Genomic DNA, 21,964 nt, shown 5'->3' on the forward strand with positions numbered 1-21,964 from the left:
AAGAAGAATAAATTATGAAGTCATCTATAATGTCACTCTTTACCTACCCATCTACTTGCTCCAACCTATATAAAAGGCTATTAAACTTCAATTATAAAACACAATGGCCTTTTATACCTAGCAAGAAAAGATGAAGGGGTATCTCATGAAGAAGAAGCTATGGCATCCTATATCTTCTACTCAAAGTTAGCACTCAACTATATCTAGAGTTGCATCAAGCTCTTCCAAAGTCACTACAATGGTTACAACTCAAGTTCAAGCAGCTTAATTGACCCTTGAACACCATATTAAAGAATTTGGAAATTTCCAAAGTCCCAATTTCAAATAAGTAATAAATATTTGACTACATGGCTAAATCTTGATTCATATTTGAAAGTGGAATTTAGAAAGGTAGCTTATATAGCATTTAGGGTAGACTTCACCTTTAAGTAAGACAACAAGATTTGACCATGTGGTTAAATAATAAAGGTATTAAGGGTTCCCAAAGTGCATAGAAATTCCCAAATATAGTGTTCTTGAGCAAAAGGAGAAAGATGAATAAGTGCTAGGAATTATTGTGACTAGCCTTGTAGATGAACTTGTCCATTATGTAGATGGGCCCAAGACTGCATTTGAAGCCTAGCATACATTGGAACCAAAGGTAAACATTCCATCACCAGACTTAAGATTGATCTTTATGGTTTAAAATTGAAAGATGGAATCTAGTCTTAAGACTGATCTTTATGATTTAAAAATGAAAGATGGAAAAATTATTGCTATCAACAAAATGAAAAGCCATACCAAGTTAAGGTGCACATGCTTGGCTAGATAAGGGTAGGATAAAGTGAGGAAATGTAGCACCAAAAGGAAAATTCAATGCCACGTGTAATAATTTAACCGATCCTAGGTTCAACACTAAATCTGACCATGGTCTTCGGTCAAGGCATGGTTGAACCGAGATGCCCCTGCCACGTCAATAAATGTTAACCTTCTGAATAGCTGGGTTCGTCATGTGCAAACCCTACGAGGTGGGATACTTTTTTACTTTGAAAGCCTGGTCAACACTCTAGACTTGGCAATACCCTTGCCTACGGATGCTTTCCTTTTAAAGCCTGGAGTCTTAAGGCTGGCTGGTCAAGACTCCAGACTTGGCACTACCCGAAGAAGCGTCTGGCTGTTTGTGACAAATGGCGTGTTACTGCTGCTGCCTCGTCTCGTGCAGCACCACCAGCAAACTCATCACGCCCACAGCCACAGCCGCAGCATCAGCATCAAATAATCCCGTCTCTTCTTCTCTGCAACAGCTCAAGCCCGCGTTTTGGCCATGGGAAACTGTATGTGCTCCGGCTTTCAAGCTCTTGTCTTATCTCTTATATCTCAAGCCTTATCCTTTCTCCATCGCACATCTTGTCATCTTTATGCATTCGATCCAAAAATGTTCTGGTTAGCCATGACCTTCGTGGAAGTTTACATTTCTGCGCAAACAGGCGTATCAATAAAGTCTTTGTAGTATCAATTTTGTCTGATTGGAAGATTACAATAGAAGTCTTTGCGGTGTTTATTCTGCCCTATTGGGGATTACAAAGTTCAGAGTTTTGCCGAAAGGGCTTTCTAGGTAGACTCATTTTACGGACCTCAATCTCAGCTTTCTACATGAAAACGTGAACTGCCCAATCAGCAAGTCCACCTGCTCATTACAAAGTGTTTGGAGTCAAGTCTCTCAACATATGTGCGCTCAGCAAAACTTGTGTGCTGGGTGCCAAGCAGGGTCAGACCTCACACTTGGAGGATCTGAGCTATAACAGCTTAAGGGACAGCACTCGGGCTAACAGGAATGCAGAGAGATATCCGAACAACACGACTAACGAATGCCCAGACAATGACACGAAATGATGCAGTAAGTGCACAGAAAAAGAAATGCATACGAAGTATGGGCCCAATTCCAATGTAGCTAGAGGAGTGTTGTACTTAAACGGTTCCCAAATGGAGCAGCTAGCCAGCATTCCTCTCTCGGATTGCCAGAAATTAGTATGTTAGGATTGACCAATAGTCGAGCAGACTGAGGATAGCAAAAATGCAGGTTACGTTTGCCTGTGGGGTCGTGTGGCAGCCCTAGGTTCACGGGTGCCAAGTCCCACGGGTGGCTTCCTGTGAGTTTTGGCCGTCCTATTTCTGATAGGTAATTTGCCTTTTTAAAATCTTATTGGCTTAATTCATCCGCCTCTTCAGCTAGAAGCTGGTGGCTTTTTTCCTTTTGAAAATGCAACGTTTAAAAAAAAAATTCGGAAAGCGTGAAAGTAAATATATTAACAGCTAAGAAATTTACAAGCAGTTGCATGGCCAGTAACTGGCTTTGGGAAGTAGCCTGCAAAAGATCATTGACAAAATGTTTTGAGAGAGCCACCAGCATACTGGTTGCTATGTGGGGGCCAGTAAAAAAAAAGAGCTGATTTTAGTCAGGGGGCCAAAAGGTATATAATTCTGAAGGGGGCTTATCACTTATGCAGCCTAGATATGGCCGAGTAGTACAAGGGCAGCACGGGCTGATGCTACTAAGGGTCCCAGAGCTCCTGTTCTTCAGCTATGGTATCCAAAATGGCTTGAGCTTCAGCATGCATTCTCTCCAAATATTGTTTCTTCTTGATACAGTTGATAATGGCGTCCTGTTCAGCTTCAATCTGCAAGACAAATTCTGCTTTAGTGGAGGATAAATCAAAAAAGAAAACCAAATAAACATCCATATTTCAGTATGCATACCATTAGATACACCGATTAGCAATTCTTTCCATGTTATGGGTTGAGGGTGGAAGGTTTTAATGATATGTTGGACAATTTTAAGAATCTTTTTATTGTAGTTGCAATTAAAGAAGAGACGAGGGATAGTTTCACTTCCTTTTTACACCTTGGGCAGTATCCATCTCCACAACAGAGCACATTCGCCTGACCGTAAACCCTTGCAAAGGATTAACAATAAAAGAGTGGTTTTTTTCTGCTTCTAAACATGGGGACCACACGTGAGAGAATCTATGGTTCCATTGGCCAAAGTTCTAGTTGAGAGACCACTTACTTAGTTTAGAAGTAAGCTTATGGGGGGATGTTGGGATATTAGTGATAGGCATTAGGGGGTGCCCATTCTCCCATGAAAAGGCTCTTAATTGAAAGCTTGTCGAAGTTGGATATCACGGCAAGTGTTGTTTGGCCAAGTTGAGATTCTTTCCTAAATTAAATGGACTTCTGTCCTTGAGGCTTTAAAACATTCCCTAATCTCTCGGGGTTATAGCCACTAACGTGTGTAGAAGTCCCAAATATCTTCCCATAGTTGTACACCTCTCTTGTAGAGATGTGCTACTGTCGTCAAGTGTTGGTTCAGGACATTGCTACAGTGCATGCTGAACCAGATGGAATCGAGGCCAGCCCATAGGAGTATGAGATTAGGGGCTTGTTTAATCCCAATATACAGCTTAAACTTGAACCAAGCTTGCCAGAGGAAAATATTGGAGTGATGACTGATATGTTCTTCCACTTCGAGCAATCTTCGATGGCAAAGTTTCTAACATATTTGTGTAGAAGCATGGCCCAGTTTTCTTGGGGGAATTGAATGCTTCTGATAATCCATTTAGCTGCCAATTTATCAACTAGGCTTGCTAAGTCGGGGATACCTAAATCCCCTTGCTCTTTAGGTAAGATATAAGTAATCCAGGCTACTTTCGAGATTTTTCAGTTGTTATCCTTTGACCCACATAAGAACGCTCTGTAGAGGCTTTCTAGCTCTTGAAAGGTAGTTGCCAGTGGTTTCCAGTAGGCCAGGAAGTACATTGTGGAAGGCACGATAATGTGCTTGAGTACAACCACCCTACCTGCAAGGTTGCCTTGGAAATCTTTCTAGTAGTCCAGTTTGTTTCAAATCTTTGAGAGGACCCACTGTCATCTCTGTTTCATCGAAACCATAAATCTCATGGGAATACCAAGCAATTGGAAGATTTGATTTGGCCTTCCTCTATGACCTTGCAAGCCAGTTTGGGGGAGGTTTTATAAGACTTTTGACACCCGTTTTATAAGGGTTGACTACCAACCCTAAGGCACAACAAAAATCAATGCAGTTCCAGAATATCCTAAGGGATTTGTCATCATTATTAACTGTGCCATTAGTGTCATCTGCAAAGATGTTAAGGACCATTGCTTTTGACTATCCAGCTGTTGGGTGTAAAGTCCCTTCATCTCCTTGTATAAAGCTATATGGGTGTGAATACACCCTTATTGTACCCTAATATATAAATACATTCTTTATTCTTTGTGTACCATCACAATTTGGTACACCTATATCTGTGTTCACTCTCTCTTACTCTCAACACTATTGCTCGTACTTCCATTGTGCACTCTCCCCTTCAAACTGGTATTAGAGCTGTGGCTAAGGTGTGCACGCTTCTTGAAGTCCATGCGGGTCAGTTTCAGTTCGTGCACGCGAAGATAATAGCAGGTTGTCACTTCTGCAGGTCAGCATGTGCTAAGCCTGTGTAGGTGCAGCTGTCCAGGCAGTCTGCAGGTCAAGCGTGACCTTTTCATGCAGGTGATAGTCATGTTTTGCAGTCAAGCAACAGTTGACAGCAGGCAACTGTCATTTCTGGTCAGCGCAGGCAGGTGACAGTAAGTGGCAGTCAGCGACAGGTCAGGCGCAGCGTCCACAGGTCATGTGCAGGCAGATTTGGGTGCCGGCAGGTCACGGGATAGTCATTGACTTCTGAATCATGTTTTCCTGCCAGATTCGTTTTTAAAAAAATCTTTCTAAGGTTCCTGACAAGCAAGCCCCTTGCTCACTGACGGGGGACTCGCGCATGTAAGCACAATTCACAGATTTGTGCCCGAAAACCCAGATTTGGTGCTGTTCATGCATAATAGTGACATTTGACCCGGTAATTGCAAAAATTGTGCACATTGGTGTTGAAATTTTTGGGGCTTTTCATGTATCAGTGAAATTTTGTTCAGCTGAGCCAAATTTACTGATATTGGTGCACATTCAGACCTGAGAAATTTGGAGCTTTTGCAAAATTTTTGTGAAATTTTGCTGAATTTGCCTATTCTATGCTCTCGGAACATGTATTAATGCAATTGGGGTAGGTTGGTCCCCAAAATTTTGGGGCTTTTGCTGAAATTTGTGAATTTTGGCAAAATTGATGTGTGAAATGCACTTTGGGGACATTGCTGAAGCAATCTTGGTGTTGTAAGTAGTGTGATTCGAGTTTATTATCTTCCACTTGTGAGATTTTGGACAAACTGTAGAGAATTTTGGTGGTTTTTGTGTATCAAAAGTGTTCTTGGACATGTATGTATGCAGTACACATGTTAGCAGCTCCTATTGAGTTGATGTATTGCTGAATAATCACGGTCCAGTAGTCTTAGTGATCATTTGCAGATCTAGGATTGTTGGAGATGTATTTTTGGTGATATTGCTAAAGTGGGAGTCACTTGGCAGTGATGTATGCATGTAATGTATGCTGAAATTTCAGTTATATTGTTGAAAGTTATCGTTTCTACTGTTGTACATGTATTTGGACCAAATCTTTTTCTTATTTCTTGAAATTTTGGGCTGAAATCAGCTGAATATTCAGCTTGTTGTTTGCTATCATAAATTACAGCATTGGTTTTGTTTCTTAAGGATTGTGATTATACTCTCTTGGAAACTAAGCTTGCAGCGATGCTGTCAGAGTGCAGCGATGCGGAAGCGTGGGACCAAGACAGAGAGAGAGAGAACGCAGAGAGAAGAGAGAGAAAGAGACAGTGGAAGATGAAGATCTGCCGTATAAGTGTGCTGTATACAAAGATATGCAGATATGTACACGGGCGCAGTGCGCTGGACTACGTGTCTCCACCTCAACGATGCAATCTGCTGTTCACCTCGAAGTCAGCTGCAGTCTGCACGATCTCTTGCCTGAAATTTGCGAACAGAGATGGAATTTGCACGTATCTCCAGCTTGAAACTTGCGTACTGAAGTGGGAGAGGACTGTTGGAATATCGGCTATAAATAGCAAAAAATCAGGCGCCCAATAAACGCAGGTCGGCTGCATTAAATGCAACCGACAGCCGACTGTCCTGGTACAGGTCGGCGGCCAGGACCTGATCGCTAACACCCCCTCTCAGAGCCTGGATGGGGCAGAAGCCTAAGGGATCTGGCATGTCTCCGAAGTAGAGCCTGGGGAAGCGCCTTCATAAAGTACTCCACAGCGATGGTCTCATCTAGAAGCTTCTCTTTGATGAAGTGGTACTGGATCTCTATGTGCTTCATCCGGGCATGGAAAATAGGATTCCGTGCCAAGGCAATGCAACTCTCATTGTCGCACTGCAGCAAAGTAGGACGAGGCTGGGGGCAACCAAGCTCCTCCAACAATCTCCGAAGCCACACAGCCTCACATGTGGTGGAAGACGCGGCCCGATACTCTGCCTCAGTAGACGAAAGGGCTACCGTGGGCTGCTTCTTGCTACTCCATGAGATAACACCTGCACCCAAGGTAAAACAGTAACCTGTAGTAGACCCCCTGTGGTCCACATCACCAGCCCAATCCGAGTAGCTCCAACCTGCAAGTACAAGATCTAAACCACCTGTGCCTGCTGGATAATGAATCCCTAAATTAGATGTCCCCCTCAAATACCGAAGTATCCTCTGGGCAGCCTGCCAATGCACCGTCTGAGGTTCACTCATGAACCCCGCCAAGAGCCCAACAGCAAAACAAAGATCAACACGAGTGTTGAGAAGCCAAATCAATGATCCAATCAACTGACGATAGCGGGAAGCATCCGCCATGGGAGAAGCTGAATGTGAAGTGGCCTTCCAGTTCGGATCCATAGGAGTAGAAATGGTCCGACAATTCTTCATCGCAAAAGAAACCAAGAGCTTCTGTACATATCTCTGTTGAGAGATGAAAATCCCCCTCTGAGACTGATAAATCTCATGGCCCAAGAAGAAATGGAGTAGACCCAAATCCGTCATCTCGAACGTCTGATGTAAAGCTGCCTTCGTCTCTTTGACCTTCTGTGCGTGATCACCTGTGACAATCAAATCATCAACATACAACACAAAAAGCACACAACCAGCCTCGGAAGTGTGTATATAAAGCTGCGGATCGACCTTGGAACGCCGATATCCCAATTGTGACTGAAGGAGCGAATCAATCTTCTCGTTCCATGGACGCGGAGCTTGCTTGAGGCCATACAAGGCCTTCTTCAACCTGTAGACTTTCCCATTTGAAGATCCAAAGCCAGGAGATCTCCTCCTTCAAATCACCATTGAGGAAGGCTGACTTCACATCCAGCTGGTAGACAGGCCATCTCCTATGGCCAGCCAAGGCAAGAACAGCTCGAATAGTTGCCATACGAGCAGTGGGGGCAAAAGTATCATGACAATCAATCCCTGGGCGCTGTGCAAAACCTTTAGCAACAAGGCGAGCCTTGTGCTTGTCCAAAGAACCATCGCTAAGGTACTTGGTCTTGAAGACCCATTTGACGCCAATCACCTTCTTATTCGGGGTGCGAGGCACAAGATACCAAGTGCCATTCCTCTCAATAGCCTCCAGCTCGGCTTCCATAGCTTTCTTCCATGGTGCGGACTGTAAAGCTTCCTTCACGGAGGTGGGCTCTCGATCATGCATAACACGGGTCATCAAACAATAGTTAGAGCAAACAAGCTCCGTAGAATGTGCCTGGTGCCTCCGTGACCGCCGCGGACCATCCTGCGGTCCCCACTTCTCAGGGACCCCCTTGATCCGTGAATCACGGAGTGTGTCACGGGCCCAACGAGGAGGAGGCCGGACCTCTCATCGTCTCTCTCCATCAGCTGAAGACTCTGGGATATCCACCGGTGGTAACTCCTCGGGGGTGACCTGTGGAATAGTAGACTCTGTATCAGAAACAGAATCGGAATCAAAAGGCACGGGCTCCAAAGGAACTGTCTCGGGAGCCCAACTCTCCCCTGGATCTCCAAGAACGGGATGCTTCTCACCCGCTTCTATGGCCGGAACCTCCACGAACCGCACATCTCGACTGGTGTACACATCCTGCTTGACGGGATTATATAAACGATAGCCTTGGGACTGAGAGCTATAGCCAACAAACTGTTAGAGTTCATAGCCTGTTTTTAGGCAGCAGCACAGCTGGTCCAGCAGTCGGACCAGCTGCACAGTCGGACTGCCACGTGGCAGTCCGACTACCTGCAGCCACTTTTATCAGGCTGCGCCCCAGTTTTGAGCCCCGTTCTAGGTGATTTTTCGCCTATTTATTGCTGACGTTTTCAGCAGTCTAGCCACTATTTTTCTGTCGCAGATTACAGACCGGTGCCGTGCAGATCTCTGTCTCTGTTCACAGATTTCAGACAGCAGACAGTGCAGACTGCAGCAGACTTCGAGGTGGACAGCAGGTCGCATCGTCGAGGTGGAGACACGCAGTCCAGCGCACTGCGCCCGTGTATATCTTTGTATTCAGCATTCTTTGTACAGCAGCTCTTCAGTGTACACTGTCTCTTTCTCTCCCTTCTCTCTCTGCGTTCTCTCTCTCTCAGTCCTACGCTTCCGCACCGCTGCACTCTGACATGGTATCAGAGCAGTGTTTGAGGGCTGACTGAGCGCAGAATCAACCTGAAGAGGAGTTTCCATCGCGACACAAATTTGCGTTTTTTGCGTTTAAGGGCAGACAGGAGGGCTGCGCCTTGGAACAAGGCTGAAACGAGTGTGGGCGCACAGGAAAGGAGTACAGGTGGTGGATTTGCTGCTGTTTACTGCTGTTTTACGCGGAGAAAGTTTGAGTTTTTCAACCTAAAAGTGCAGGTTTTGCTTTTTCATCGCCTCCGGCGGGTGAAGAAGCTTCGGGACACGGAAGAGCCTTAGCAGGCTGAGTTTACTCAGTCAGAGGGGGCTGCTTTTGCGTTTGAGAAGGCATTGCAGGTGAAGATGTCTACAGAGATGGACTTGGAGTTCCAGGCGATTATGGACCGGAAGGTGCCTGTCCTACCGGCTCTTCCTACAGATCAGAAGCTCGACGGCGACAACTACCGCATTTGGCGCGTTATGATGTTGGCCATTCTGGAGTCCTATGATTTGGCGGAGTTGGTACAGGAAGATATTGACCGGCCTTCGGTAAGAGATGAGTCCAAACTCTCTTCCGATGCTCGTGCGGAGTTGGCCAGGGCCCAGTCTCATTGGGACAAACTGAATGCCAGGATTCGATCCTTTCTCTTTCTATCATGCACTACAGCCGTGATCGCTCACATCGAGCACTTGACGGTGGCTCGTGAGATATGGCTGGAGCTTGATCAAATGTACAATCGGATGACCCTGATGAAGAGGGTTTCTTTGGAGGTACAGATGCGGACCTTGTCCGTCAATAAGTCTTCTTCGTTAAGGGAACACATTAACAAGCTAAGGCAGCTACAGATGCAGGTTCAGAATGCGCGGAAGCCGATCTCCTCCGAAGACATGGCGATCACACTATTGTCCCAGTTGCCGCCACGATTCGGTACATTTTACTCTGCCCTTATTGCTTCGGGGCGAGAGTCTACTCTTCGGTGGGAGGAGTTGGTTCCTATGGTCTTGGACCAAGAGGAACAGTTAAAGGGACAGAATGCTTCCAAGACGGAGGCGTTGACAGGTCAAGCCTCTCAGAAGAAGGGGAAGGACCAAAAGAAGAAGAAGGGGGATAACAAGTCCAAGAAGGACAAGGAGAAGGACAAGGACAAAGACTCCACATGCCATATTTGTGGAAAGACTGGCCATTGGAAGAAGGATTGCCCTGACAAAGACTCGAAGGACACCAAGAAGAAGGATACTAAGGATTCTGGAGCGGTGGCTGCACCCTCATCAGCTGCATTTCTACATCTAGTTGTCATTGAGGACGCTTCACCGAATGCTTCTGATGCTGCGATGGCGGCTTCCCAATCTCGAGAGTGGATTATTGATAGTGGTGCCTCACGGCACATGACTCCTTCATCAGATGGTGTTGCCCAGCTGCGACCTTCGCGTGGGCAGGTTCTCATTGGAGACAGCTCTTCAGTTTCTATTGCAGGTCGGGGTAAGATGCAGCTTATTCCGGATGGACGAGGTGGCACCCATACCTCAGAGGTTTTGCATGTACCAGGATTGGGGTACCATCTCCTTTCAGTCCATAAGATTTGCTCCCTTGGTCTTCTGGTGGAGTTTGACAGTTCTACAGTGCGAGTCCTTGATCGTGAATTGAGGAAGGTTCTATCATCTGGATATGAGGAGAACGGCATTTACAAACTGAAATCTTCCACTGCCCTCTCTACTCTTCTTCTTACCTCACAGTCACAGTCTGAATTATGGCATGCTAGGTTTGGTCACCTGAACTATGACTATCTTCGGAAGGCGTCACGGGGACAGCTTGTTCGAGGGTTGCCGGATATAGTGGTGAGCCAGCAGCCATGTGTCTCCTGCATAAGGGGGAAGCAGCATCGGGATGCCATTCCCCACACCGCTTCGCGGCGGTCTACTTCACCGATGGAGTTAGTATCTACGGATCTATGTGGCCTTATGAGGAATGAGTCCCTGCGTGGGAGCTCGTACTTCATGCTGATCGTGGATGACTATAGCAGGATGACATGGGCCTATTTTTTGGCACTAAAGTCAGAAGCTTTCTCGCACTTCAAGGATTGGCTTTTCTTTGAGGAGAATCGATCAGGCCGGAAGTTGAAGACCTTGCGATCCGACAAGGGAGGTGAATTTGTCTCTAATGAATTTGCTCGGTTTTGTGCAGATAGAGGAATTCATCAGGAGTTTGCCAATACGAATACTCCACAAGAAAATGGTATTCTCGAACGGAAGAACCGCAGTGTGATCGAGATGGCGCGCACCATGATGGAGCACCGACAGACCCCCCAGGTTCTGTGGGCCGAGGCTGTGGCTACTGCAGTCCACATCCTTAACCGATCTTCTACGTCGGCCGTGGAAGGGATGACTCCATTTGAGGCGTATTTTGGGTCGAAGCCAGATGTTTCTTACTTTCGGGTCTTTGGGTGTGATGCCTATGTTCACATTCCCAAAGCTCACCGTGACAAATTTGAAGCGGCTTCCCGAAAACAGGTATTTGTTGGCTACAGCTCCCAGTCCCAAGGCTACCGACTGTATGATCCCGTCAAGCGGGATGTATATACTAGCCGTGATGTGCGGTTTGTGGAGGTTCCGGCTTCTTCAACGGGTGAGGAGCATCCCGTTCTTGGAGATCCAGGGGAGAGTTTGGCTCCTTCTACAGTTCCACTGGAGCCTGTGCCGTTTGATTATGATTCTGTTTCTGACACAGAGTCTACTGTTCCACCGGATCCTTCTGAGGAGTTACCACCGGTGGACATTCCAGAGTCTTCTACTGCTGGAGAACGACGAGGGGAGGTTCGGCCTCCTCCTCGCTGGGCCCGTGACACACTCCGTGATTCAGGGATCGAGGGGGTTCCTGAGGAGTGGGGACCGCAGGATGGTCCGCGGCGGTCACGGAGGCACCAAGCGCATTCTTCGGAGCTTGTTTGCTCCAATTATTGTTTGATGTCCCGAGTTATGCAGGATCGAGAGCCCACCTCCGTGAAGGAGGCTTTACAGTCCGCCCCATGGAAGAAAGCTATGGAAGCTGAGTTGGAGGCTATTGAGAGGAATGGCACTTGGTCACTTGTGCCACGCCCCCCGAAGAAGAAGGTGATTGGAGTCAAGTGGGTCTTCAAGACCAAATATCTCAGTGATGGTACTTTGGATAAGCACAAGGCTCGCCTTGTTGCTAAGGGTTTTGCCCAGCGCCCAGGGATTGACTGTCATGACACCTTTGCCCCTACAGCTCGTATGGCAACCATTAGAGCTGTTCTTGCTTTGGCTGGCCATAGGAGATGGCCTGTTTATCAGCTGGATGTGAAGTCGGCCTTCCTGAATGGTGATTTGAAGGAGGAGATCTACGTCGAGCAGCCTCCTGGCTTTGGTTCTTCAGATGGGAAAGTCTACAGGTTGAAGAAGGCCCTGTATGGCCTCAAGCAGGCCCCGCGAGCGTGGAACGAGAAGATTGATTCGTTCCTCCAATCTCAGTTGGGATATCGGCGGTCCAAGGCCGATCCGCAGCTGTATGTTCACACTTCCGAGGATGGTTCTGTGCTGTTTGTATTATATGTTGATGATTTGATTGTCACAGGTGATGATGCACAGCAAGTCCAGGAGACAAAGTCAGCTTTACATCGGACGTTCGAGATGACGGATTTGGGGCTACTCCATTTCTTTTTAGGACATGAGATTTTTCAGTCTCAGAGAGGGATCTTTCTCTCCCAACAGAGATATGTACAGGAGCTCTTGGTGACTTTTGAGATGGAAGATTGTAGGGCCCTCTCTACTCCTATGGATCCAAACTGGAAGGCCACTTCCCACTCAGCTTCTCCTTTGGCGGATGCTTCCCGCTATCGACAGTTGATAGGGTCTTTGATTTGGCTTCTCAACACCAGGGTTGATCTATGTTTTGCTGTTGGGCTCTTGGCAGGGTTCATGAGTGAACCTAAGACGGTGCATTGGCAGGCTGCTCAGAGGATACTTCGGTATCTGAGGGGGACGTCTGATTTGGGGATTTATTACCCCGCAGGGATAGATGGGTCAGATCTTGTACTTGCAGGTTGGAGCGACTCGGATTGGGCCGGTGACGTGGACCACAGGCGGTCTACAACAGGTTACTGCTTTACTTTGGGTGCAGGTGTTATTTCATGGAGTAGCAAGAAGCAGCCCACGGTAGCCCTTTCGTCTACGGAGGCGGAGTATCGGGCCGCGTCTTCCACCACATGCGAGGTTGTGTGGCTTCGGAGATTGTTGGAGGAGCTTGGGTGCCCCCAGACTCGTCCTACATTGCTGCGATGTGACAATGAGAGTTGCATTGCCTTGGCAAGAAATCCTGTTTTTCATGCCCGGACGAAGCACATTGAGATCCAGTACCACTTCATCCGAGAAAAGCTTCTGGATGAGACCATCATTGTGGAGTATTGCAAGACGGAGGATAATCTTGCGGATTTGTTTACGAAGGCGCTTCCTCAGGCTCTACTTCGGCAACATTCCAGATCCCTCAGGCTTCTGCCCTGTCCAGGCTCTGAGAGGGGGTGTTAGAGTTCATAGCCTGTTTTTAGGCAGCAGCACAGCTGGTCCAGCAGTCGGACCAGCTGCACAGTCGGACTGCCACGTGGCAGTCTGACTGCCTGCAGCCACTTTTATCAGGCTGCGCCCCAGTTTTGAGCCCCGTTCTAGGTGATTTTTCGCCTATTTATTGCTGACGTTTTCAGCAGTCTGGCCATTATTTTTCTGTCGCAGATTACAGACCGGTGCCGTGCAGATCTCTGTCTCTGTTCACAGATTTCAGACAGCAGACAGTGCAGACTGCAGCAGACTTCGAGGCGGACAGCAGGTCGCATCGTCGAGGTGGAGACACGCAGTCCAGCGCACTGCGCCCGTGTATATCTTTGTATTCAGCATTCTTTATACAGCAGATCTTCAGTGTACACTGTCTCTTTCTCTCCCTTCTCTCTCTGCGTTCTCTCTCTCTCAGTCCTACGCTTCCGCACCGCTGCACTCTGACACAAACACCTGTCTTCGGGAAGCTGCTTCAAATTTATCACGATGAGCCTTGGGAATGTGAACATGGGCATCACACCCAAAAACCCTAAAATAAGAAACATCGGGCTTAGTCCCAAAGTATGCCTCAAAAGGTGTCATCCCATCAACGGCCGAAGTGGGGGATCGGTTAAGGATGTGGACTGCAGTAGCCATAGCCTCGGCCCACAGAAATTGAGGTGTCTGTCGGTGCTCCATCATGGTGCGCGCCATCTCGATCACACTTCGGTTCTTCCGTTCAAGAATGCCATTTTCTTGAGGAGTGTTGGTATTAGCAAACTCTTGGTGAATACCTTTATCTGCACAAAAACGAGCAAACTCATTAGAAACAAATTCACCACCCTTGTCTGATCGCAAGGTCCCGGATCGGTTCTCCTCAAAGAGAAGCCAATCCTTGAAGTGGGAGAAGGCCTCCGACTTCAACGCCAAGAAATAGGCCCAAGTCATCCTGCTGTAGTCATCTACCATCAATATGAAGTATGAGCTTCCTCTCAAGGACTCGTTCCTCATAGGGCCACAAAGATCCGTAGATACAAGCTCCATCGGTGAAGAAGACCGCCGCGAAGCTTTGTTGGGAATCGCATCTCTATGTTGTTTCCCACAAATGCAGGAGACGCATGGCTGCTGGCTCACCATTATGTGCGGCAACCCTCGAACAAGCTGTCCACGTGACGCCCTCCGAAGATAATCATAGTAGAGGTGACCAAACTGAGTATGCCATAGCTCTGACTGTGTCTGAGAGGTAAGAAGAAGAGTAGGGAGGGCGGTAGAAGACGTCAATTTGTAGATGCCATTTTTCTCATATCCTGATGAGAGAACCTTCCTTGACCCACGATCAAGGACTCGCACCGAATCACTGTCAAACTCCACCAAAAGTCCAAGGGAACAAATCTTATGAACCGAAAGTAGATGATACTCTAAACCTGGCACATGCAAGACCTCTGAGGTATGGGTACCACCACGTCCATCTGGAATAAGCTGCATCTCACCCCGTCTTGCAATAGACACCGAAGAGCTATCTCCAATGAGAATCTGCCCACTCGAAGGTCGCAACTGGGCAACACCAAAACTGATGAAGGAGTCATGTGTCGGGAGACACCACTATCAACGATCCACTCTCGAGCCTGGGGAGCTGTCATCGCAGCATTAAAAGCATTCGGTGTAGAGTCCTCAATGACAGCTAGATGAAGAAACGCAGCTGATGAGGGTGCAGCCACCGCTCCAGAATCCTTCGTGTCCTTCTTGTTGGTGTCCTTCTTGTCTTTGTTAGGGCAATCCTTCTTCCAATGGCCTGTCTTTCCACAAATATGGCATGTGGATTCTTTGTCCTTGTCCTTCTTTGACTTGTTGTCCTCCTTCTTCTTTTGGTCCTTCCCCTTCTTCTGAGTGGCTTGACCTGTCAAGGCTTCCGGCTTGGAAGCATACTATCCCTTCAATTGTTCCTCTTGGTCCAAGACCATAGGAACCAGCTCTTCCCACCGAAGAGTAGACTCACGTCCCGAAGCAATAAGGGCGGAGTAAAAAGCACCGAATTGTGGCGGCAACTGGGACAAAAGTGTGATCGCCATGTCTTCTGAGGAAATCGGCTTCCCCGCATTTTGAACCTGCATCTGAAGCTGTCTAAGCTTGTTGATGTGCTTCTGTAACGAAGAAGACTTGTTCACGGACAAGGTCCGCATCTGCACCTCCAAAGAAACCCGCTTTATAAGGGTCATCCGGTTATATATCTGATCAAGCTCCAGCCATATCTCTCGAGCCACCGTCAAGTGCTCTATGTGGGCTATCACAGCTGTAGTACAAGACAGAAAAAGAAAAGAACGAATCCGGGCATTCAGTTTTTCCCAGTGAGACTGTGCCTTGGCCAACTCCGCACGAGCATCGGAAGAGAGTTTGGACTTATCTCTCACCGAGGGCCGGTCGATCTCCTGTACAAGCTCCGCCAAATCGTAGGACTCAAGGATGACCAACATCATCATGCGCCAAATGCGGTAATTGTCGCCATCGAGCTTTTGATCTGCGGGAAGAGCCGGTAAGACAGGCACCTTCCGGTCCATGATCGTTTGGAACTCCAAGTCAATCTCTGTAGACATCTTCACCTGTAATGCCTTCACAAACGCAAAAGCAGCCCCCTCTGACTGTGAAAACGCAGCCTGCTAGGGCTCTTTCTTCCGTGTCCCGAACCTTCTTCACCCGCCGAAGGCGATGAAAAAGCAAAACCTGCACTTGAAGATTGAAAACTCAGCCTTCCTCCTCTTCAAACAGCAACAAACAGCAGCAAATCCACCAACTGGACTCCTTTTCCGCTCGCCCACGCTCACTTCAGCCTTGTTCCGAGGCGCAGCCCTCCCGCTCGCCTTCAAACGCTGGAAACGCAGCCTTGTGTCGTGATGGAAACTCCTCTTTAGGTTGGTTCTTCACTCAGCCAGCCCTTCTACAATGCTCTGATACCATGTCAGAGTGCAGTGATGCGAAAGCGTGGGACCAAGACTGAGAGAGAGAGAACGCAGAGAGAAGAGAGAGAGAGACAGTGGAAGATGAAGATCTGCTGTATAAGTGTGCTGTATACAAAGATATGCAGATATGTACACGGGCGCAGTGCGTTGGACTGCGTGTCTCCACCTCGACGATGCAACCTGCTGTTCACCTCGAAGTCCGCTGCAGTCTGCACGATCTCCTGCCTGAAATTTGCGAATAGAGACGGAATCTGCACGTATCTCCAGCCTGAAACCTGTGTACCGAAGTGGGAGAGGACTGCTGGAATATCGGCTATAAATAGCCAAAAACCAGGCGCTCAATAAATGCAGGTCGGCTGCATTTATTAAATGCAGCCGACTGTCCTGGTACAGGTCGGGGGCAGTCCGACTGTGCAGTCCGATTGGCTGCCGGCGGACAGGACCTGATCGTTAACAGATGTCAGATGTTGATTGGGCTGAACTCAACAAGAAGGCCATTGCATACATTAAGATGGTTGTGTCGATGACGTGCTTACTGACATTAAGCATCTTGATATGGGTTATGCTATATGGAAAAAGTTAAAAGGACACTTATGAAAATACAACTCCAGTGATCAAGTGCATCTCATGCGCAAGCTTGTGAACATGGAGTTGGATGAGTCTATTTGAGTGCTTTCATAGGGATTTTGAGTCAGTTGCAAGGCTAGTTTGCCGGCCTTCAATGATAAATTGAAGGCTATTTTCTTGTTGATGACTTTGCTTGATAGCTAGGAGTCTTTCGTTGTTTCACTTAGCAACAATCTTGTAATCTTTGATGGTGTTAGGGGCTCTATTCTCAATGAGAAGATCAGAAGAAAGTCCAGTGGAGAAAGCAGTGGTTCAGCTTATCATCTTAGGGGTATGTTAGAGAAGAGGGGTAATGTAGCAAATAAAGACAAAAGTAGGAGTAAAAGCAAGGGCAAATAGTAGGATGTTACTTGCTATCAATGTGGGTGTAAAGGGCATAAAAAGCCTGATTACCGGTACTACAAGAAAAAGCAAGAAAGAAAGAAACAACAGGGAAAGAAAAAGAAGGATGACAACTCTTTCTCAAAAGAAGTTGCAAAGGCAAATGTTGCATCTAGTGTGGTCATTGAAGAGCTTCTTGACACTGGAGAGATACTTGTTGTAGCCTCATGCAATGATGTAGATATTATGGCAGTAGCAGGTGATATGCAGATTCACATCAACTCTTTCAAGTGAAAAAAGTGCCTTCAAACCCTTTTGACTCATGTGTCCAAGACACTTGTGCTATAATTTCATATATGATTGTACTTTAGCTGTTGCAACAAACTTTTTATGAAGTGTCTTGCAGTAGAGATAATATAGAGTTTTCTTTGTACCACCTCTAGTGACTAGGATAGACCCTTTCTGTATCTTCCATATTCCACCACCAAAAGTAGTGAAGTAACCTTTGGTATCTAGTTTTCCAACTGAAAGTAAGCATCTTTTTGATACCAGGTAGATACCTAACATCATGAAGAATCAATTCTTGACCATTTTCAAGAGCTAGGTGTATGGTTCTCATTTCTTCAATATCACATGTATGAATGTTGCCTAGATAGATTTTTCCAAGATTATCTTTTACATAAGAAGAAAAACACTCCAAAGATGGAGTTACATGAAATGAAGCACCACTATTAACACACAATGTTTGACTATAGCTATACCTATGTTGCTTGTCTTTCTTTCAATCTATCTTTTTATCTTGCACTCCATCTTCTATTGTGTATTCAGAAATGGAGTTTTTCAACAACCTTTTGTTGTTCTATTTTACTTTGTGTCATGCGTTTTGAAGTACTTGCAACCTCATCATCTCTTCTCCGCTTTTCCTCTACAATAGTATCCATATTCTACACTTTGTCTAAATATGCATATGCTTTAAATGAATCCCTTGAAGTATCCAAATCTATCATACTCTGTATAGTCTAATTAGTGCATGATAATTCAACCTTAGTTATCTTTCTCTTCTTTGCATAATCCAAATCATGAGACCTATCAATTCGGAAATACATTACTTACAACCGAAACTGTAGTTGGATTGATAGTGATGCCTTTGCCCGAAGCTTCGTTGTTGGTTATAGGATTGCCATCCGCATGTGACATTCTTCGCTTGGGGGCTATCGTCTGTAAGTAGACTCAAGAGATTAAGAAGGTGGAATAGATTCAAGATGGGAGAGCGTAAGAGAAGATGGTTAAGTCGATGATCGAGATAGAGGGGATTGTGCAGCCTCTCGGGGCGACTTTTCTTTCTCTCTTTCTCTCTCTCTCAAGCTCTCTCTCATAATCTTTTGGAGAGGTATCCTTCTCTCTACCTCTCTCTTGCAGAGCCTCTCGGGGTCTCCTTATCATTCATTGTGCTTCCTCATGCCTCATATTTATAGTGAATTAGAGGAGAGGGCTTGTGGCTGAGAAGTGAAGCTCTTTGTGGAGGGGGATCTTGGAAAGATCAGTGATCTGATGCTCAGATTATAAATCTGATGGTTCCATTGGCTCCGAAAGGGGGGTAAAACTTCAAGATACTTGCTTAGAAAGCTCTTAGTTCACTCATTCTTCTTTTCTCTGTTCGAAGTGCTGTTTTCTGTCTGTGGAATGCGATCACGGCACGCGTGATTTTGTAAATCCTCTCTTTATTTTTTTCTTTTATAAAATCTCTAAACTAACTAAAACATCACTTGTATTTTCTTTTAAATAACATCCAATTATTTGCATTGTAAAGCATTATCTGGCAAGTTCTTGGCTATGGTTGAAGTTTATTCACAGATGGAACTTTGGCACAAAAGACTTGGCCATATCAGCTAGAAAAGCCTTTAGGTTCTCTTCTCTTTAGGGAGATTTGATGTAAAAGGCTCTGGTCTTGAATTTTGTAATGATTGTGTATATGGAAAACATGTGAAGTCTCCTTATTACTCTGGTGTCGTTAAGAAGTCCAATGCTCTTGATTTAGTACACTTTGATGTGTGCACTATGCTTGTTAATTCCTATGGGGATGCACGATACTTTGTTACTTTTATTGATGATTTTAGTAGATATGTGTTAAAGAGCAAAAATGAAGTGCTCGATGCTTTTAAAAGGTTTCATGCTTTTGTTACTACACAGAAAGGGCTTAAGTTAAAAGCTATAAGAATGGATAATGGGGCTAAGTATGTTTCTAATGAGTTAAAAAAGTTTTGTGAGATGCATGGCATTAAGAGAGAGTTGATAGCCCCTTATAATCCTCTATCAAATGACGTGGCTGAAAGATATAATTGCACACTTTGTGAGAGAGTCACATGCATATTATCCACAGTTAATCTCTTGCATCAGTTTTGGGGAGAGACTCTTAAAATTGCAGTTCATATATACAAATGCTCTTCCAATCGTGCATTGGAAAATGACATTCCTGAAGAGGTTTGGTCTAGCAAACTTGCTTTATATGACATTTGCGTATCTTTGGTTGTGATGCCTTTGTGCATGTTCCTATAGATCATAGGACTAAACTAGACATGAAATCCATCAAGATGGAGATGAGGGAGAGATGAGTTATAGAGTTTGGCTCCCTCAGAGTAGGAAGATAGTACGCAGCCAAGACGTAGTATTTAACGAGGCAAAGTTGCTGAAACATACTACACAAGATGACCTTGACAAAAAGAAGGCCAAATTTCAGCATGAACAGTTAGCCATTCAACAGCCATTAGCTGAAAATTCTATTCCTTTTGATGCTAAAAATGAGTAGTAGTCCATTGTGCTACAACGAGAAGATAATGGATAGTAAATAGATGCATAGGATGCATAGCAGCTAAGAAACATGTTTCTTTGAATTTGAAACTTACAAAACGTTTCTGAGAGTAAAAAACGTGGGCATTTTCATTTTATTTTAATTTTTTAGTGAGTTGGAATCCAAAATATGGTTTTTTTGACAAAAACTATTAGGCAATGTTAAACATGATGATGATGATGTGTAATGACTCGTGAGGGCTCAAGATTTTGGATGAGAGAATGATTTTTTTGTGATTTTGTTTAGTTATTGGACTTTGTCAATCTAGTATCTATTCTTGTCTTGAGACTTGAATATTATACGACTTTTATGAGTTATTTATGATATATTACGATTCATTCTTGATTTTGACATTTTGTTAGTTTGTTTTGAAATGAGAATCATGATGTTGCAACTCGACTCAGTCCATATTATAGAGGCTATTTACATGTTAATTTTAATTTTCTTTGTATGATATGTATGAATCATAATGTTTGAGTTCTAAACCATAGTATAGCTTGTCCAAAGACTAACTTTGACATAAGTGACAAGTCAATAATGGATCATGGATATGTAATATATAATGTACTATTCTCAATTGACTCTATTATCACTCAAGCTCAATTAGCTATTCTTTGTTTAAGAGAGAGTTCCATAGAGGTTTAGAACCTAAAATCCCTTTATTAAAAACCCACGTTTTTTATTTTAACCCTTCTTGAAAGAAACTTACAGAACACATTTCTGACTTTTCGTTTCTAAACGTTTTTGATGTTTTTGATTGCTATAATAGGATGGAATAGGATAGCAAGAAGAACCTATTGAAAACAGGTTATAGCAACAAGGAAATGCTGAAAATCAGCCACTTGGTGATGGTGTGTATATACCTGAGGATGTAGGCCCATTGCTTGACAATACAGATAATTGGGTAAGAAGGTCTACACATGTCAGAAGGTAGCTACTACAGAGGTTTCAACCATCTTTGGATTGCATTTTGTTGTGATTGATGAGGGTGAGCCTTTAACATTTAGAGAGGCACAATCATGTGAAAATAAGAGAAAGTGCTATGCAGGAAGAGATGAAGTCTCTATATGCAAATAACACATGGGAGCTTGTACCTTTGCGTAAGGATAAGGAAGCTATCCCTAATAAATGGGTTTACAAAGTGAAATGTATTGATGGGAAGCCCAAGTACAAGGCACGTTTGGTTGCTAAGGGCTATACACAGAAGGAAGGCATAGACTTCTAGGAGGTCTTTTCATTAGTGGTGAAGATGACTACGCTTCGTGTTTTGTTTGTTCTCAGTGCATCCTTGGATTTAGAGTTGGATGAGATAGATGTGAAGATTGCTTTTCTTCATGGTGACCTGGATGAGAAGTTGTACAGGAAATAGCCAGAAGGTTTTGCTATTCCAGGGAAAGAGCACTTGGTTTGTAAGTTGAAACACAGCTTATATGGACTGAAACAAGCCCCTAGACAGTGGTACAAAAAGTTTGATAACTTCATTCTCAGCCATGGATTTAAATGTAGTCATGCAAATCACTGCTTATACACTGGAGTACTTTGAATGCTCTTAAAAGGCAACTGAGTTCAGCCTTCTCAATGTAAGATTTGGGGGCAGCTGAACACATTTTGGGCATGCACATTAAAAGAGATAGAGAGCAGTACTTGTTGTTTCTCTCAGAGGACAAGTACATTAGCAAAGTACTCAATGGGTTTAATATGGATGATGCTAAGCCTCTTGGTGTGCCTTTATTGCCACATACAAAGCTTAGCAAAGCTGATTGCCCAAAGGATGTTTTTATGAATTTATGGTAGACAAGGTAGGAGCTAATTGGTTAGCCATCAAAATTTTCTTCTCAACAAGGGTCCAAAATATGTGATGGGGACAACAGAGAGAGGTCATGTTTATTTCATTGGAAAAAAAGCTTGCAGCAACATATGAGAAAGTTTGTGAGGAAAGAGAAGCAATAGGAGCACCTCTCTATATGTGAGTAATGGAGATTGGCACAAACAAATGCTGATGCAATGACACAAGCTACATTGATAAGAAAGTGGTGGAGAAAAGGCTATGTTCAAGAGAGGTACCACTTTGGGCCGTTAAGTGGGAGGTTGTTGGGTGCAAAGTCCCTCTGTCTCCATGCATAAA

At 45.0% G+C, this 21,964-nt stretch overlaps 1 protein-coding gene across 5 annotated transcripts in view; it reads left to right on the plus strand.

The window, feature by feature from the left end:
• Positions 1-1,043: 1,043 nt before the first annotated feature.
• PLR1 (NAD(P)-linked oxidoreductase superfamily protein) overlaps positions 1,044-21,964 on the plus strand; it is a 60,727-nt gene continuing 39,806 nt past the window's right edge. For 2 of the 5 annotated variants that reach the window (XR_015688466.1, XM_087665990.1), the window contains exon 1: positions 1,054-1,313. Coding sequence is in view for 2 of the 5 variants with exons in the window: in XM_087665990.1 (XP_087522116.1) it covers positions 1,167-1,313 (147 nt within the window). In the remaining 3 variants the exon portion in view is untranslated. Of the gene's footprint in view, positions 1,314-21,964 lie in introns of all 5 variants that reach the window. The other 3 variants (XR_015688464.1, XR_015688465.1, XM_087665989.1) reach the window with 3 other exon arrangements.

Source organism: Lygodium microphyllum, chromosome 24 (assembly GCF_053477565.2).
Source record: "Lygodium microphyllum isolate KBCC chromosome 24, Lygodium_microphyllum_v1.1.10, whole genome shotgun sequence".
Lineage (NCBI taxonomy): Eukaryota > Viridiplantae > Streptophyta > Polypodiopsida > Schizaeales > Lygodiaceae > Lygodium > Lygodium microphyllum.